Source organism: Frankliniella occidentalis, unplaced genomic scaffold (assembly GCF_000697945.3).
Source record: "Frankliniella occidentalis isolate FOCC.00 unplaced genomic scaffold, Focc_3.1 Scaffold13, whole genome shotgun sequence".
Classification (NCBI taxonomy): Eukaryota; Metazoa; Arthropoda; class Insecta; order Thysanoptera; family Thripidae; genus Frankliniella; species Frankliniella occidentalis.
Window position 1 is genome coordinate 1,776,560 of NW_026267143.1, and position 20,024 is coordinate 1,796,583.

Sequence of the window (20,024 nt, forward strand, 5' to 3'; positions counted from 1 at the left end):
TGCTCCGTTTTGGGTCAGAGTGGGTGGGTGTAAATAAGTAACTGTCGGGTTTGTTTCCATTTCACTAGACTCCCCCTCCCCCTCCCTCCTCCTCTCCTTCCTGGCCTTGTTAGCAGGATTTGGCAGGGGCAGCTGGCCTCATTTTTGTGACAGTGGGTGTTGCCCTCACTGCAAGAGCAAGGAAGGGGTGCTTTAGTGGCTACTTCTTACTCCCTGCTGATAGTACTTTTCTTTCGAATTACATCGAAAAACATCTGAGTGTATGGCCTGAACGTTTCCTGTGTGCACAGAAACGTGTGTGACTCATTAATGAGTCTACAGTTGTAGAAAGTACATACATGTCTAAAACAGAAGAGTTTGTGATGTAGTTGTCACAGAGCCTCATGTGTGTGACATGACTAGCATGTAAACTTTAACGTGTTTTAAGTGTTCAAACGTTACAAAATTGTAATTGTTTCCTACGTGTCGCGACATTGCTGATGTTTTCGCGCCAACATTCGAAGCGACTCCAAGTAATTTGTTCAGTTACGACCCTTTGATGAATGCAGATAATGGGGTGTAGTTCTCCAGAAAGAAACAGATGGTGTAAAAGACGTGGATTGAACGTGGTTTCGTGGAATTTTCGTGGTTGTAGATACATCTAACAGTTGTCCGCCGCTTTTTATGTATCTAAAAAATGGTACATAAAATCATCAGAAACAATATTTGCACCTATACTTCTCACTAAATTGGATTTTTATTGTTCTGAACGCCGTGTTCTAGTGACAATGAAGCGTGGATCTCACGTCGAATCAACGTGTTTCAAAGTTCGCGCGTTGTAAACATATACACTCTAAATGTAAAAGAACAATTTTGTCCATGACGAGGGAACGGATTTACAAGTTACAAAATTGTTCCGTTAGAGGGGACAAATTTCAATTTTGTTCTATCCTTATGGACAAACTTGTGTCCTGTTTCGTGTACAATTGTAAATGTCTTAAGACATTTGTCCCAGCGAGTGTACGTTTAAATCCGTCCCCCTTTCCCCAACAAATCTGTTTCCAAGGAGGGTACAATTAACATTTTGTCCCTTCTAATGACACAATTTGTCTTTAAAATGACACGTTTTTGTCCATAGATCTCTTGTCTGCGGCTATGGACAAACGTTCTGTTGCTAGTTTAACATTTAGAGTGTACACGACGACTCCTTGTTAAACCCTACTCCACATCGATTGCCTCGAAACCCTTTATTAAGTTCCCGTACTAGTTGGTCTCGGTAGTAGTTGCTAAAACACCTCGCATGAAACTGTTACTATAATAATTTTTCAATGAGAAATCACACGCGGTCACCTGCATGGAAGTCCACTCAGACAGTGTTGCTCTAGACAAAACACCTTTAAAATATCACCCCACGACACAACATATTTTTTAGTTGCGTTCCGCACATTCTACTAAAAACTGATTTTTTTCTATGTCTTGTAACCCTCTACCTATCTATTTCTGTAGTGATGCATTGAGATTCAGATCTGCGTGTAGTACATTTATCCATTCCATGGAGACATTTACGTCAACGTCACGTCATCACGTGATCACCACGTCGTTAGATCGTGGATTAGATAGTCAAATTCACGTGGATAACACGTGATTTGCTCACTTATTTTCCACGTTACGACACCACGTCAATTTCACGACTTTTTCAAAAAAGAATTCTCTCTGGGAGCTTCTAATCCATTTTATTAAAATTGACTCCGAAAAGAAGACTTATTGGCTGATTCGCGCCCCAATTTTTCTGCTTATTTTGTGCCGGATTCTTGCGTGCGGACGGGGGGCTTACTTGCACGGGGCCGCAAAACACCATAGCAAGTGACTGCAGGCAAGCCTGCCCGCACACCTGTATCCGGCGCAGTGTAAGCATATAAAAGACGGAATCTCATCACCCATCCTAAGTACACAATAAGAGTATCATTCACGTATGTGTCAACAAATGCCATTATAGTTGCATTCTTGTGTGACCCTTTTGTCCATAGAACTCGTGGCAGACTATCTAGTGCCGCTCTCTGTGGCCTGACGGAAGAAACACGGCCAGGGCGCGCCTCGCTGCAAGGTCGTTTGAGTGTTCACTAGGACTCCACCAGGTGGCGCGTCGGCTCGTCCACTGCTCCCTACTCTGTTTGTTTTGATGAGTGACGTAGTACTGGGTACACCCAACCTTAGCGCCGCGTACGCTTTTCTTGTATTTTTACGAGAAAATTTGCAAGGATATGTCGGAAAATTAGAATTCAGAATTGTAAATTTGCAAGCACGTCTAATGAACTTGGAGTTGACCGCCAAGCAAGAATGGGACTTCTTTAAATGCACACCATATTTTGAAAATAAAAATTACAACGAGTTTACGAGGGTATTTTTCCCAGTGGATCGAGGGCTGACCCAGGCTTGAGGTGTATGCCATGTATGGGGAAAAGACTACGGTCACGTGTGTGTGAACTGCCCAACTGCTGTGAGTTGTACCAGAATTATAAAGCTAGTGCTCAAGATCCTAGCCGCGTCTGCTAAGAGGTTGAGCCTACGGTACCTCCTCGGTGACAGCCGTCACAACCCTTTTTTTTTATTTGCTTTGATCTGACAATTTTTTGCGATACAGAGGTATTTACCTCTGTACAAATTTTTACCAAATATAATAAACAGTCATAAATTTCCTTTTATATTGTTACAACGGTTAGGATCTTTTTTTCAAAATTTGATAATTTTTATATTTTTAAAAAACATTGTGTGCACACCATTTTCATCCGGGGAGGCTAAGCACACATTTGCTCGTGCGTGCCTGCAGGCATGCTGTTCCTTATGTGTAGATGGTGTTTGTTTTACAGTCTATACATGCGCGCGCCTACGCATTGAGAAGATTCGTTTGTGAATTACATCACGAACATTTCGCCCCAGTTTCAATTGCGACTCTGGAATTCGCATCTGCAGAACCGGCTCCTCCCGCGCTCAGCCTCGCTCGTAACAACCTTGCTGTCGTGCTAACAATAATCTTTAAATTGGGGTTGGCTCCTTTTTTTGTCCTTTGTGTCTGTGCATCACTATGAATTTTGTACCGTCGGAAATGGATACGCCTACTATTCATGCGGGATAAATTTCTTTCTATAACCGGATATTCGGATCGTTTGTTTTACTTTGATAAGCCGCGTGTGCGGGTGAGAGCGGCACGCTCGTGCCTCAGGCCGATTGTCATTGCATTTCCGTCTTGCTACTTCTTGCGGCTGTGCAACCTCGGTTTTTGAAAAAAAAAAAAAAATACACTAAAGCGCGTAACCACATGTCGTACTGCACTAAATATGTTCAATATTGAAGCTCACTGTGTCGGTCCCGAGACAAGAGATCTTTCGTGGCTTTCAAACAAAGAAGACAGTTCACAGCTGGATTTTGTTTTGAGACGCTGTCGTTTATTCTTAACCGATGTAGTGTAAGTTTCTTGTTCTTTTTCTGTGCTCGTGCTCTTTATAATTTGCTCTTTATAATTTTCAACAATTTTCTTCGTACGGAAGCAGTTTTCCTTTGTCATTTGTTCTAGTTGCAATTTTTACTTTTGAGCAGCTTTGCTATTATATGTTTAGACTTTGAACTTGAATCCTTAAAGTGATTCCTCGGCTGACCGTGCTCTGCTTGGAAACTGGTTTCGTAGTCAACACCTGCTGCCCCGCCGGCTTGCTCCGACTGTGTTACGATCCAAGGGGCAAGGAAAACCCGACACGCTGCATATCCAGACTTGCTGAATATGCGGCTGTGCTGCGTTAAGATCATAGAACGCAGCGTTAAAGACGACTTGTTAAAATTACTGCTTTTGATTGCAGTACAATAAGAGGGACTGTGGGAAAATATTTTTAAAAAGGGGAAAAAGATAAATTGACGCATTGTTTTATACTTTTTTATTTTACCCTGATAAATTACGTGACAGAATAAATAAATAAATACAGTATTCTGACAAATATGGGCCCTAGGGCGTTAGCAATATGATAACGCGGTGCGATGGTTGATGTGTGTTGGTGAAGATCATTCTGCGACAGATAATGAAATGACATGATTTTTTTTTTCAAGTTTCATTTTTCAAGGTTCCTTCCCAGGTCGTAGCGGTGGCATCGTTCAGCCTTCTCTATGTACAGCGGGGTGCTCGTGCCTGGGGTCGATCCGGTTGACACTTAGTACAAGGCGGCGCCGTGGCCGTAGCGGCAGTTGGGGTCAGCCAGAGCCGCGCCATAAGAAAGGGCGGAAGATGCGCCGTAGCTGACCGCAGGCGCGCCGAAGCTCACAGCGGGGGCAGCGGCGTAGCTCACGGCTGGGGCGGCAGCGTAGCTCACAGAGGGGGCGATAGCCTTGGCGTAGCCGATGGAGCTGGCCTGGCTTATGTACGAGGAGGAAACGGCGGGGGCCGCGGAGGACGCGGATGCGGGGGCGGCAACGGCGGTCTTAACCACCGCAGGGGCGGCGTAGCTGACGGCTGGTGCAGCAGCGTAGGACAAGGCGGGGGCGGCGGCGTACGACAGTGCGGGTGCAGCGGCGTAGGACTTAACGACTGCGGGGGCAGTGGCGTAGGACACGGCGGGGGCAGCGGCGTATGACAAGGCAGGGGCGGCCGCGTAGGACTTAACAACGGCGGGCGCAGCAGCGTAGGACACGGTGGGGGCGGCGGCGTAGGACACGGCAGGGGCAGCGGCGTAGGACTTAACGACTGCGGGCGCAGCAGCGTAGGACACGGCGGGGGCAGCAGCGTAGGACACGGCGGGGGCGGGGGCGTAGGAGACAGCAGGGGCGGCAATCGCGGTCTTTACAACCGGTGCAGCGTGGACTGCGACACCTTCCTTGCGGACAACCGCGTTGAAGCCATTGACGTCATCAGCAGTGTAGTCGACGATACGCTTGGTGCCGTCGGGCTCGACGAGGGAGTACTGGCCCACCACATGGTCACCAGATCGCGTCTCTTGGGCGTCCTTGATGTCTCCAGTGTGGCCGTCGTGGACGCCGTAGTTGTATGAGTACTCAGGGTGGGGGTCGTAGGGCTCTGGGGCGGCGGCAACCGTCTTGACAACTGCGGCGGGGGCGGCACCGTAACCAATGACGCCCGCGTTCACAGCTGCTACGGCCAGGAAGAGGACGCACGCGTGCTGCAACAAGGAAATGACATTGTTCTTTTAAAAAGGTGCTCCGTTCGTATCTGTTAAAGTTGTCCTCATAACATCTCATTTACGAGCGTAGTCGTCAATTTAAGTAAGTATTCGTGAATATACGACAGCAATACCCCACTTCTTACGACATTGAGCCAGCTGCAGTGATTGGTCCTTTCTATACTAGGTAGATGTACGTCAGACGACGTATCGCGTAACAGGCTTCGTGATATCTCACGAAACACTGTTACGTGGCGACGCGCCTGGCATACATCTATCTAGGCCTGCCACCCGAGTCGCTCAAACTGAAGAGTGTAAAGACGCCTTCGGCCTGAAAAGTCAGATATTTTTCTCTCCAGGGCTTTATTTTGGCGAGTTACCCCAGCGAAGACCATGAGACCATCAAATATCCGAGAAAAAAGATAATATTTAAATGTTTCGGGGCCATTTCCGTGTCGAAAACTTCCTCTGGCGCCTAAACGGTTATATATACTCAGAAATCAGCAATATTTTCCAAGTGTTTTTTTAAAAAGCCCGTTCTTGGATAATTTTTACGTTAGAGGGCTCAAAATCAATACAGTTCTTGTTTTTATGATACAAAGTTCCACAAAAAATGTAGGTAGCTCTATCTGTTTTCGAGTCATCGTGATCACAACGCGAAACTTTTTGATCGTCACTGGAGTAAGAGGCTTCGCTATCGCTCAGCCAATCAAAACAATTTTTTTTACAGGAAAGGAGGAGGGGGGGGGGGTGAAAGCGACTGCGCGGGTGTGATTTTCATTGATCAAATGTGCTATGCTGGCTGTCGATCGGATTTCCATTTGACGTCGTGGACCTTGGAAGGGCTGTCGGACTTGACATTGGCCTGGCCAAGCTGGCCCGCTCCACCCGCTTTGCCCCCTCTGCCCGCCTCGCCCGCCTCGCCCGCCTCGCCCGCTCCGCCCGCTCCGCCCCTGGGTGGGCAGTGGCTCAGCTGCTGTTGCCATGTAAGGACCAGGCCTCCGGGCCTTAGGGGGCGAGTGCTCATTCACCTGGACGTATTGAGTCCTTAAATTTTAAAAACCGAGAGAATCTAAGCACATTTTTTTAATTTTTACCGCTTTAGCCGTCGTCTTGGAGGTGCCGCTGACTCTAGGTTTCAGTTACAAACCCCACATCCATCGTATTCGGAACTGAATGAAAATACTGTATGATGATTTGCAAACTAGTCGCTTCTTTGACGTGATGAATTTTATATACACGAAAAAAAGGAATTAGCTAATATGGCCTTGGATTAGAATATTAGATCGCCTAGCTAGCTCAATTGGCAATGATAGTTGTCTAAAAAATAAAGCAACTAGCTGTGAAAGCTAATATGCTAGAGCTCTTCGCTAAGAATTAGATAAGTGCGCTCATAGTGATCTAAGGCCACATTAGCGAATGCATTAGCTATTTTACCTAGCTCTTTTTTCCGTGTACCAACTAGTTAGAATTCGTTTTAAAACAAAAACTTACTCGGTACTTGAACTTACGTTCCTGAAGACAACACTTGGGGGAATTTGACTAAAATGGCAATATTCGGGTCCTCACAAAGTTAAATGCTGAACCTGGGGTACTCGATGTGACTTCATACAGAAATGCGTACGTTATAGAATGGCTTGGTGTGCAGTGGCGCGCACCACGCTGTCTTGTGTTATGGTCAGGTCGTGAGCAGCACGGTCAGCAGAGCCTGCGTCGGTAACGACCTGACCGGCTCAACTTGCTCTATATCACGGGGTGGCGTTCGCTGCCTCCGTAAAATGTTACAGGAGAACTCAATTCTTATTTTTTACTCAGGCTCCTACTTCTTTTTTATTTTGGTAATTTCTAATGTGGTGAGGTGTGGGGCTGCAAAGCATGAAAAGAGTATCTCTTATCATATCATACACCCGAAACGCTACTTCATTATGCTGTGCATTTGCACAATGCTGGCAGAATTTTGGCGAGCCATAGTTATGAACAACTGTAACCATGCATAACTAGGGCTTCCTTAAATTCACACATTGTTAAAGGGTTTAGTGAGTACACACACCACGCTTTAACGAGACACCTTACGTTTACAATTACATCTTTGCTTCCTACTCAATAGAAAATAAAAGTGCTTATCCTCGTACACACATGCCTCTTCGTAATGTGTGGACTACACATTTATATCCGTTCACAAATCGTGAAATTGGCCTACGATTTTGAATCTGTTTTACGTTTGTTGAGAGAACAACGAATTTTATCTACATCTTTTTGACGTTCTAAGAAGTACATTTACGTATGAGGTCTTAAATGATATCTTTTGGATAGACATATTTTGTTTGGACATTACGATGTTAAATTTCACCCCCTATTTCACCTATGTAATTTCGGGGCGGCTGTGAAAACCGATCGGCCAGATGCTCTGATGAATTGATTGCAATGCGTATAGTCCAAGAGGTTCACGGATGTACACTTGACACTTCACTTGTCACTTCTCACACTTTGTACAGGACAGGACCCCTTTCCTGCTTCCGGCTAGTATCATTCGAAGGCTTACCTTGAAAGCCATCTTCGATTTTTTGGGGGTGCTTCAGAAAAAAATTTCACACACACAATCACACAACACACACACACACACTCACAACTCGCGCGCGCACTTTGTGTTCGAACTGGACATTGGACGTGCGCTGACCAAGGCTTATATACAGCCGGACTGTCACAGGCCCCTCCCGGCCCCGCTTTGCCTCCCCTCCTGGGGGCGGGAGGCGCCTTGCACTGCCCCCCACCCCCGCCCCTCTCCCTCTGGCCCGGTCTAGACGCCCCCACCACCACGCGATCCATACGGAACCAGATCGATTATTTTTAAGCAGGAGCTGGTTTGCAGATATGTAGAGCGTTCACTGCTGTAGAGAGCCTATGACTATGATCGGGTTTTTGCAATGCTGGCATACAATACTTCTTGGCCATTATCTGACTTTTGCTAATCCACGAGCACAAAAACCCGATAGCGCGGGATCGAAATACAAAAAAAAAGGGGGCCAAAAGAAACCTTTCAAGTGATTCCTGTTATCATTAGTAGTAATCTGACAATGCAGGCAGGAATCACTTCAAAAGTATCTTTTGTCGGAATGTGTTGAAAAGTTTGCAGTTTGCCTGCGGGCTTGTCTTTATTGATAAATAGACAGCGTGCAGGCCTGGGCTATAACTCACCCTACTTCCACAAATAACTAGGTCTCCTTGTTGAGGAGCAACGCGAGCCGCTGCGGACCAGCGTAGTTGACATTCATTTTGCACCGCTGGTATCGTGTTCAAATGGAGGATGATAGTAGGGACGGGGGCATTACATTTGGGTCCAGCCTGTCACAACTTACTAAGGTTGGAACATTGCTGGATCGGTGGAACGCACTTAACAAAAGTAATTAACGCTTCTCTTTTTTTATTTTATTTGGCGCGGAGAAAGGCGTTATTCGTCATTTGGATTCATATTATTAGTTTCGATTCCTTTTATAGAAAGAATTCAAAGGTTTGGACTTAAAGCACGCAAGTTCAGTTGCGCGTTTCGAAAGGCACGCGCAGCTCAGCCTTTTGCCTCTCTTTCTGAGACTAACGCAGTTCTGTCGCGAGCTCTGAAACTCACACAGTTATCTTTTCTAAAGTGACAGTATCGAACTCCGTGAACTATGCGATACGAGTCGAAAGACTAGGCTAATTGTGTCGATGGGTCCTGCACTAGACGATTCGTTGTACACTTGCCCACGCCCAACTCGCGTCGAACTCACGTCAAACTCGCGAAAACTCGCAAACTCGCCATCTCGTTGTACACTTATTTTGGAAGTGGGGGACCCCTCGAATTGTTTGGATTCCAATAAAGATCCCGAAATAGATTTATTCGCTTTTTGCATTTTTTTGCATTTTTTCCAACCCACCGTTATTCCCAGTTTGAGAATTCTTTTTGGCGACCTTGCGAGTGCATTTCTGCAGGGTGCAACGTGCACCACACCACCTGCAATTAACGACAATCTGCTGCTACGCTGCGCAGCGCTTTGGGACCACAGGCCGACCGGCTGGACCAGCTCACACCTACAACCTCATGTCTGAACCCCCCACAAAGTTTAACCCTCCGTCGTCTATGCCAGCTTCTGCCATACAACATAATGTTGTTTCCATAATAGTTTTTCCTTATTTTTGGCATTTTATTAAAGCTTTAAAGCTTAAAGAAAACGTATCAGGATGTAAGTTTCCCGATAGAAATTTCAGTGTCACTCTGGATTTTTGACTTTCTTTAAGGAAAATACGTTTTCGACGCGTCCTAAGAACAAAGTCTGATCTGTTTGCGCGCCCGTCAACAAAGTCCGATCTTTTCGCGCGCCCGTCAACAAAGTCCGATCTGTTCGCGCGCCCGTCAACAAAGTCCGATCTGCTTTTGGCCGCGCTCTGCATCGCTGGTTTAGTTTATTTCTATCTTCACTAATATTGACAGTATAGAAAAAGTAATGACTGCTATGTGATCCTAACAGATTGAAGAATAGCTAAGACCGAAAATGTTAAGCAAAGATACAGAAACAGAATTGTCAAAAAGCTCCAAACGTCCGCCTCCCGAGCGCGGCCAAAAACAGATCGGACTTTGTTGACGGGCGCGCGAACAGATCGGACTTTGTTGACGGGCGCGCGAAAAGATCGGACTTTGTTGACGGGCGCGCAAACAGATCGGACTTTGTTGACGGGCGCGCAAACAGATCAGACTTTGTTCTTAGGACGCGTCGTTTTCCTCTCGGGAAAAAAATCTTGACTTTTCATTTTATGGATTACGTCTGGAAATATCTAGTGGATTTTATTTCCTTAAAGAATATTTTTCCCATACTGGATTTTCTAAAATTTCTATAATGGAAATTCAGATACATCTAAAACTTTTTTTAAAAGTGTGACAGAGGTAATCTAATTGAAGTTCCTAGAAGAGTGTATTGTTGCCATTATATTATCGTGAAAAAAGAAAAACTTAGTTTTTCAACTCTGCTGTATCTTCTAAACGAATGGCCGGATTGCAAAAATAACACCATATTCTTTGTTTTTAGCGAAATTTCAAATAGGCACGTTGTTATTTACGATATGTGGCACTTGGTGCTGGTTGTGCTTCACACTCCGTACGGATTCCAGAGTGATCTGGGATTTTATTTTCTATGGAAATTAAAAGTATGGAAAACGGAAAGTATGGAAAATGAAAATCCAGATAGAAAAGTTGTTTCAATTCCTCACTGGGAAATGGTAAAATCCTGAATGGAAAATTTCCATCCGGAAAACTAAATCCATAGTTATTTTCCCTAAGGGATTTAAAGCTGGGAGCTTCAAAAAAATATTTAGACAAATGAAAAATGATTATCGATATTAAAATACAGTAAGCATCGAAAACTGGTTGGCGTCTTATGACGTCAAGCAGTTTACAGTGTGTTGTTTTGGAAGGATATATGTCCTACTGGTCATGAAGGAACTGTATCGACCTGAGCTCAGTTCATCCCGAAAGCCCGATACGTATACTTTGGTCCATGTAAAGTCAGAGCCGGCCGGACGTCCTCCGAAACCTTATTTCACGCGCTTTCTGAAAAACTGCCCTACGCATTATTTTCGGTCGCACAGTCTCCTATGCACATTATGTCTTCTTTTTAGTAGTGGCTGTCTCCAATTGAAGGCAAGGATTTCCGTTTAAATAGAGACTAGTCGAGACTAGGCATACCATCCGGTAGCAGCGGCGGTGATGCTGTGGCTGTGAGCGCGCACGATGTCCTGTACCTGTGGGGTAGCGATGGTGCCGATCGTAAACAGCTAGCGAGCGATACGCAGGACGCAGGACCTCGTCAATCTGGGCTCATATCTACGACGAGCGTTTTTAACGTGAGGAAATGACGCGGCCTCTTCTCGTCTGTATTTTCTGCTCAGCTGAGCAGCACTAGTGCTTTTCGTCTTATAAGAAACAGACAATCAATTCAATTACTTTGGTCATTCTTATAGCGGTGGAATGTGCCGATATGGTACCATGAACGAAGCTTAAAATACGTTGACCATATCATTATCAAACATTAATGTCGGTGACATGTGGAGACCTCTCTCCATCCTGGGCAGCGCTCTCCTACGTCTGAGCACTCAGCCCTATCAGCCCCATCAAAGAGCTTTCCTCGGTCTTATAATGTGAAAAATATGCTCGTGTGTGCGCGATTTGCCAATATCAAAAGTGCGCCTGACGCTGCCCTTCTGCCCGTCCGCAGTCACGATGGTAGAGTCTTTATTTTGTTTCCGTGTCACGAAGCTGTATGTGTTTACATTGTCCAGGGCTGCCCTGGGGCGTGGCGGGGCGTGGCGGGGCGTGGCGGGGCGTGGCGGGGCGTGGCGGGGCGTGGTGAGGTGTGCAGGGACATGGGAGAACAAGACACTGGCTGGTCAGATTGGACATCGTACCTGATGTGGGGTGCGTTTTGGTCTTTTCAAGGTTAGACATGGTCCGTCCTCGTCTCTTCCTAGCATGGGCTGGGGAAGTGTGAGACAGAAAACACTGATAAATAACGTGTGCAACTTGTATGCACGTGGTTGTGTTCAACACTATGATGCATACACACTTAGGTGTTAGACGAGAAATTTGATTACTTACAAGTGTTTAGCAGTATATTTGAACAATTTTAAGTTGTCCAAACCTTAATAGCGAACCCCAGAGTTGCACATTTCTAAGTGTTTAACCTTGATGTTAAACACATTTTAGTACAGTCAAGTGCCCTAAATACGGACTAGCGCCCAAAATACGGACTTTTTGCTGTTTTCTACTAATAAAGCCCCTAAATCGAAAACGGGTATCAAGAATATTGCTTCCGAGGTTCGCTGGAAAGGTTACACCTTCTGGTATCTACATTTGAAGAAATATTTTCGATATCTTGCATCCTGTTCTCTCTAAAAGCCGCCAAACTTGGCTTCTGGGGTGCCTCGAAAACGGATAGTTTTTATACTGCTGGATGGCGGGGCTCTCAATGCACTGTTAACAATACCGTACCCAACTACTGCAGATGCTACAGTATTTTGTGTACGGTTTGTCACAATACAGAACCGTGCGCCATATTTTGGATACAATACAGCCAAACCGTTTTCAAAAAAACAACATCTTCGTGTTGTACCATACCCAGGGCGTCGCTGGCCTGGCGAGTTGACTCGCTAGTTAGCTCTCGCTGATGATACGTCACGCCAGAAGTCATACGCCAGAGGTGCCGCAGTCCAGCCAGACAGTGGTCTGCCGAGTTGCAAACTAGTCGATTTTTTACGAATGTATTTGTTACTTGAAAATGACAAAGAGTGTGGGTGGAAAAAACGGAAAATTATTCGTAAATGCGCGTTATAATATTTAACCAGCTTGATTGCCAACCATTGTTTACAACTACGTGGAATACTAGCACTGTGCATTAAGAGCATAGATTATTCGAACTTTTGTAGGTGTTTTGAAAGAAGCTAACCAAACCCATTTAAAGAAAACAGCGATACAAGTAAAATATAATATCACGTGAATGCGTCGCCTTCTAGGCAGCATTAAGTTTTGTTTCACTGTGGTGTGGGTCTTTGTGGCAATCCTCTGCCAATCGATACTTGACTTGTTTGATTGATAGCTCGGTCTCAGTTTTGCACTCCAGAACGGGCTCGCTGAACCGTTTCCTTTGGCACCGATCTGGCTGGTGGTGGCCCCGCCCCGCTGGGCGTGCTTGGACCGGAGGCCTTCCTACTCGACGCGACCCGTAGTGTGCTCGACGCGACCCGTAGTGTGCGATAGCGACAGGTGTGGGCAAAGTACCGACTCGTACATAACATTTTAGGAGCTATTGGGTCAGCATGCAACTCAACTTAAATTTTTCCCCTGTTTCATTTTTTACGAGAACTGCTTGTTAACGAACGAACAATCTTGAGATTTAAGTGTAAGCCACCTTCCATGAAAAAAAAAAAAAAAAACAGTACCTAGTGAATTTATTCATACTGGCGTATTAAAAAATGTGTCCAGTGGAACACGTACACCAGAGGTGAAAAGCGGACCCATCCGGAAACGATATTTCGGTACTGCACTAGTGCGGCCCGGTTCCGGATCCGGTCCAATACGGTCCCACCATTGCTATGCATAGGCGATCGGTCCATCTGCTTGTTCGAGCGCGCAGACGAAACCGAATGTGTCCGTTTCTCAGCTCTGACGTACACAGAACTCAGTAAGCTGTGAATAAAAATGTTCATAACCTTTTAGTGTTTTGGCACACGCCTAAAATCTACTATGTAATATTTTTTGAACGCATGTCTTTTAGTTCGAGGTATGCGTTTTCTGAGTGTAGGCAGAGTACGTCTTTGTGTTTAATCGACACAATTGCGTTAAGCCGTATTGTAAGTTTGCGCGGCCAGTTGTCGCGTCGGCATCCTCATCTCCCTCCAGTTATCGCGGCCCCTGGCCGGCCCACCGCCGGACAACTCTCGGCCTCCCATAAACTGTCACGAGTTGTCGCTAACAATTTGTCTGCATGGTGGGCCTGGCTGCTTCGCGCAGGTTGCGGTGCCGCACAAACTGCTCGGCCCTGTTGACAATCAGAGCAGGTTGCCTGCCTTCATGTTGTCTTATTTCCTGCCACAGAAAGAGACAAAGACCTTTATTTTTTGTCTGCAAGTCGTTAAGTGCGCCCACCTTACCGTACTTTACTTGGATGGTAGACTTTACGTGGCCTTTTCGTCCCATGTAGACGTAAGGGTGACAAAAAAGGACAATTCTCTTATTTATTTTTAAATAACCATGGTCTGCCAGTCTACTTCAATCGAGCAGCTCTAGCTTAATATGTAACAAAACGTATTCCCACCTAACTCATTACGTCTGGACCTGCATATAACGGCCTACAGCATTCCAATTATGTGTCCGAACTAAGCGTTAAGCTTGTTTTTTTTGCTCTGAAAGCAACGGCCGCTAATCATGTCGTCGTTATGTGTGCTGACGACGTCGAGGTCAATTTGCGCTAGAGCGTCATATTTATTTTCTGGGGGGTAGTTGTAGCTCCAAAAAAATATGTGACGGAACACTCAACTGTGTCTGTATTTTCCTTTCTTTTTTGTTGTTGTTTGCTATCGTCGCAAGTAAGCGGCTTCATATCTGCCTTGTATTCGTTCTGGTCCTGGCCCGGTCCAGACCCTGGCCAGTCTGCCTTGCCACCTGAACAAGTGTTTTCGATCAGAGCCTCAGGCCGCAAAGCCCCGCCCCCACACGCCCTGTGTGCAGACCTGCTTTCATATTCATAAAATTTGTCAAAAGAAATATTTTGTTCTATTTCGGTATTTATGTAATACATCCCTGTCGATAGCCGAACGTAGCAAAGGGCAATACTAAGCAGGTGTTCAAAAAGTACTACAGACTTCTATCTTTTGCAGTAGTTTCACTCCACAGAAGCAAATGTAACTGACTTTTAGCCGCCATTTTTGACGAACTTGCTGGTAGAGCTTGCAGGGAATGTCATCGTTTCAAGATCTTAGTCTCAACGCTTAAATACCACCACTACTGTGTACGTAAGGAGTTGCATCCGGTACAGTTAACCAGAAGAAAGAACGGTATGCCGATATGCCAGCCTGAACTGTGCTGAAGCAACTAGGCAACCCGTCCACATGGCACGTACGTGGCATTGTATTACTAACCAAAAAGAATGGGGGTGAGGGGGGGGGGGGTGTCTGTGGTCCAGGCTGTTTATTTCGATTAGGTGGGCTCCTTGTTCTGGTGCTCTTGTTTATCATCCTTATCCCGTGCTTCGTACCCCGCATCTGCGAGGATGATGGCTGACTGTCGACGTCGTGCGAGCGAAATGTGAACTCGGCGCTGATGTCGTATTTCTCTCTCTCTCTCTCTCTCTCTCTCTCTCTCTCTCTCTCTCTCTCTCTCTCTCTACTCCTCTGCTCGGAAGGAAGGATTCCCAGTTTAAACTTACAAGGGAAGGTTTTCCGGTGATACAGTCAGATTTCAATGGCGCTTCAAAGTCTTGTTGTTTTCATCCCTAGATTAGGTTTTGCATAAGTTTTAGCTGCTCGTAGGGAGTTTGAAGGTCGTTTTACGCAAATTTAATTGAAAATTGGCCAAATTTTAAAGCCTGATTATCAACTTTTTCAAAATTTTGGAGGAAATCATAACTTAGCACGTTCTTTACTTTTAGAAAATGTGAACAAAATCGATAAGGATCGCAAAAACGGGTCCCGAGAGGAGGTTGCGATCCTAGACCCCTTTTGGTGACCCCCATTGATTTGGTGTAAACATTTTTTATGGAAATAACTAACTGAAAGATAATTACCTGCAAAATCTGGGCGCTGTAGCTCAAACGGTTCCGGAGTTATGTGCATGCAAAGATGGCAGAAAAAAGGATGAATTTGGGAAATTTTTGATGAAATTCGCGTGAAATGACCTCCCTACGGACAGCTGAAACCAGTGCCAATCCTTATCTAGGGCTGCAAACAACTTCTCTTTCAAGCGGCTTTGAAATCTGATTGTATCACCGGAAAATCTTCCCTTGTTAGTGGAAGAACTATACTCAAACTACAGTAAGACTATACAAAACTATAGTTTAACTGTAGAAAAAGTACCAGTTATTTTGGACAACCGTAGTTTTGTGCCGTTAAACTATAGTTAATGCACAATTTGTGCTTCCTCAGTTCGTCTAGTGCAGATTTAACTGCAGTTAGAGTGGTGTTCCTTCCACCCGGGCCTTCTGATGCCTTCACACTGCGCTGTTATTTGTTAAAAGGGTCTCGTATATTATCGGCATTTCGTTCTCGTCATAATCCTAACGTGTAATGAAAGACATGCACGACGGCATATGATGGAACAAGAAGCAAGCATGCTTTGGGTCCCAAGCAGATTTATTACAATTACCAAGGCCTGCGGCACCTGTTGGCAATGTCGAGCTGTGGGCCGCAGTGTGTCGCCTTGACACTCTAGGAACACACACCCCCGGAGGGCAACGGCAAGACGGGCCAGGCCGCTAGAGGATATGGCATAAATGATGCGTATTTCATAAATTATGTTTGTTTTTTAACTTAATTCACCGGGTCATTTCTGATTTACCAACTGCACTGTAGTGAGTCATCTGGGCTAATTTGTTATCCATTTTCTTTTAACATTTTTCGTTATGTCACACTATCTGAATCGTTCAGGACTTTTGTCAAGAAACAAGGTGTAGTTGGTTGGTATAGTAACAATCTTATACTGCTGCGACGCAGAAAGTAAAGCAAAGATAACATTTTAGCGCAATTAAATCAAATAACTGTGCGAACCCTGTGACAATTTTCTTTCTTTAATGTAAGCTTCATCTCTGGACCTAACACACCCCCGCGCCCGTCAGCGTCCTTGAGATTCTGAGTCTCCTCGCGCCTTGCAGCCGCCTTCACGCACGTGCCCGTTCCGTCCAGATCCGGTGCAGAACCATTAGCATATTGTGTCGTATCCGCATGACTCTGGCGACGTAAGTAAAAGTATATCAGGAGTAACGAGGGAATTATGCACCCTCACGTTTTCAAGCCTTTGATCTTTTAAAAAGTGTTATTGATACTACTTTAGCGACCATCCAACCATAATTGTTTATATCTGTGACTAAACTGAAGTACTGCATTTGCAACAGGCGTTATTTTTAGAAAATATGATCTTTAAAGCTCGCGTTGGGAACTAGCCCTGTCCCTCTATATAGCCTGGCTAAAGTTGTGTTTCGGTGCTCTCCTGACTGACGAGATGACCCCGTACGATATTGTTCCCAAAACAAGTTCGCCCCGCTCTGATCTAAGGCCCTAAAGCTCCTTCGGCAGTGGTGGACCACGACAAAGCAAGCTAATTTGTACGAGTCAGCGTATTAATGGCTTGTCCCCTCATTAGGACTGGCTGCAGGGTAGGCAGTCAATCAGACATCGTCACGGGGGCACTTCTTGCGAGCGAAGGTTACTACGTGCAAACCACAATATTTTACACAGATTCGCCGTGGTGGATAAAAAAGGTGGCTAGCCTGGGTCAATCATTGACCTATTGATAGGAGTATGAGAACGCGTGCGTGGCGTGTCGTGAAGGTAAGAGCCGGCTAGCGCTTGGACTGTATCCCGCTTTCCCAGTGAGAAGTGGGAACGTGGATTAAACGTCGAATCAACTTAAAAATATCAAAAAGATGTGGATTGGAGTGGGGGGACAAAATGGCGTTTATCGACTGTTTCGACGTCGAATCGCCATCGAATCGACGTTGAAGAAAACTCATTACTCACTGGGTATTCGGCCAAGAAGCTCGTCTCAGGTGATTTGTCGTACCCGTGTCGAACGTTCAAGATATCGATGCACCGCTTAGAGGCACTCAATCCACCCCTTGTCACGACTGTTTTCATACGCGATAGCGCAGCTTGGTCTTTAAGAAAAACTGTGTTTACGTTATTACTAAATGCAACACATCTATGCAGTTCTAAATATTTGTTACTGCGTTGTAATGATCAACCTTGGACTCCGTGTTACTGTTGGTTACAAGATAACATTCAAAACAAAATTGATGAAAATATTTACAAGCACGATGGCGAAAATATCCAGTGAACGCGGCATGAAATCACTCATGATTTGAATTGCGTCGGCCTTCGCTCGACTAAAAGCCTTTCTTAAGTACATAACCTCTCAAATGTACCCTGTGCCCGTTGCATCCGATACTGCGGTAGAGTAAGACTGCGTGTGAAAACATGCATTTAGCTCTGGCACCCTGCTGAAGCTGCTTTCGCTCTCTCTTCCACCCATGCGCCGCCGCGCGTCAGTCTCACCCACACTCATGTCAAGGCCGGGTTTGTAGGTCCGTCCGTCATCCCCTCCTAATGTAGCGGCCCTGCACGGTGCATGCGCGCGCAGGGCGCCCTGCCGAGCCGACCGCTTCCGACTTTAATGCAGCCACACCCACGGTCCCCGGACACACTGCAGAGGTGAACCGGATACGGTCAGCTAGCGCACCCCTAGGGCATAATACAAGCCCTCATCGAGCTCAGGGCTGCCACAGAATGTCACTGGCACTCTAAAATGGGCCAGGCTGCGTGTATATGCATGCTTATATTATAACTGAGTCCAACGGGGTTGGTTTTATTGGTTCACAGCAAAAATACCCAAATGTTATGTGACCTTTCCTGGCCAAGTCCGAACGGATCACTTCCGTTACACTATTATGCCCACCTTGGGAAAACCGTCCAAAAGCTGTTGTGGGGGTCACTGACTGACGGATGACATGTTTGAATCTTTTCATGCGTGCGTGTGGATGTGTGTGTTCAAGATCCAATAAGTGTGCGTGCACGCTCGCGATTGTGTGTGTCTTTGCTTTGCACCCGTCTTTGCCTAATGGAGCCGTTCCATATATAAAACAGTCGTTGACATTGATCGGTACAGGCCTGCCCAGGCCTACCCTATGCTAGAGAGACTAGGCTGGGCGTAGCGTTTGGGTAGGGGGTGGTACACTCACAGGGGGGGGGGGGGGGAGGAATGCGAGCCACTGTGTGATTCGAGGGATCGACAACTCGCATTCTCTTCTGTGCGTACTCGCTATATACCTAAGCTGTACTGCGTACTCTGACTGTGCTCGTGTGTACACTAGAATGCCGAGTTTCCGACCCTTTACTGTTACTCTCGTATCCCCTACTCATATATTTCAATAAGTTGTTTTAGCATGCCGTTATTATTAAAGTTAACAAACTCTTTCATTTGCAGGTAAGGCTGCGAAGGACTGCGTAGTGCGTTCAGAGCGGTGAGTTTTACATCTTTGACGCTTTATCTATAACGCTCGAAAAGGTTGTTAATCCGCGTAGATTGAACCAATCTGTGTAGAAAGGCTCAAAAGTATCTCGGACACACTTGTTTTTCTTTCCTTTGACATTGCACCAGCACACTCACAATGCATAACTTTGCATTCACAAGCGCAGAATAGTGCTTTTTCAAGTTCTGGTGAGCTTTGGCTGACACTACAATCGAATCAAGCAGCTGTGCTAAAGTCGCAGTTGTAGGTACCTGACCTCTCGAAATCGTGGTGAGGAAATATTGTCGGAAATTAAGGTTGTCATCGTTGCCTAGTTGTTGCCCACGCCCCACGTCGCTCCCGGTCGAATCGCCATGCACTGACCCCGACGCTGAGTACCACTTTGCCGTTGTGCGGCGTCGGGACGTTGTTGCGTGGCGGGAGTCCACTGACCCTGCCCCCTCTCTCTGCCACACTCTCTCCCTCTGACCGCTGCTCATCCTCCTTGGCCTTGACACTGAGGTAAGCGACTCTGTTCCCGCTTATGTAAACACCAGCTGTCTGGACGAAAGGGTCAGAAGAAGAAATCTACTGTTTTTGTTTTCTATTCCACTTCCTTCCTCCCAGTGTAAACGTATTACAATTTAATATACGAGGTGCCTATTTTTCCATAGGCCCTTTCCGTGTTTTTGGTTACAATTCTACTAAACAGAAGAGTTGTTTGAACAAGAATATGTTTTTTCTTCCCATTTAAGCACTATAGTTCATTTTTTGAAAGATGATAAGCCGAAAATGACAACGCATAGATTGTGTAAAAGGCTTAAAATTAAAAATTGGCAGAAGTACCCTCTATAACCGACTTTACGAGTCGAAACAGAATCTTCTTTAGTTTGTATGAGCCCTTTTCTAACAATCACGAAAAACTCGATTTGAACACAAAAATCTGACATCAATGGAACTTGTAAGTAGCCTCACTATCTTCAGTCCCGTTTCCCATTATGAAGTAATTAGTCTTCAGTAGTTTCGGTGAGGATGTCAAATTTAGGGGACGTAAGGACCCATCTCCGTATTAACTTCTAAGTAATATAATATATAGTATATAGTAGGCTACATAGTATATAGTAGGCTACATAGTATATAGTAGGCT

The 20,024-nt window shown here is 45.6% G+C and overlaps 3 protein-coding genes across 3 annotated transcripts in view; 2 read left to right on the forward strand and 1 right to left on the reverse strand.

Annotated features, from left to right (window-relative positions):
- Positions 1–20,024, forward strand: part of LOC113217635 (neurobeachin-like protein 1) — a 346,454-nt gene that overhangs the window by 223,994 nt on the left and 102,436 nt on the right.
- Positions 1–20,024, forward strand: part of LOC127748802 (cuticle protein 7-like) — a 120,923-nt gene that overhangs the window by 21,831 nt on the left and 79,068 nt on the right. The window lies entirely within an intron of this gene.
- LOC113202381 (cuticle protein-like) lies at positions 3,891–7,839 on the reverse strand. The gene is made up of 2 exons (XM_052263709.1): positions 7,681–7,839; positions 3,891–5,138 (listed from the first exon to the last, which is right to left on the reverse strand). Exons 1-2 carry the CDS (start codon positions 7,690–7,692, stop codon positions 4,176–4,178), a joined length of 975 nt encoding a protein of 324 aa, XP_052119669.1. The 5' UTR covers positions 7,693–7,839; the 3' UTR covers positions 3,891–4,175.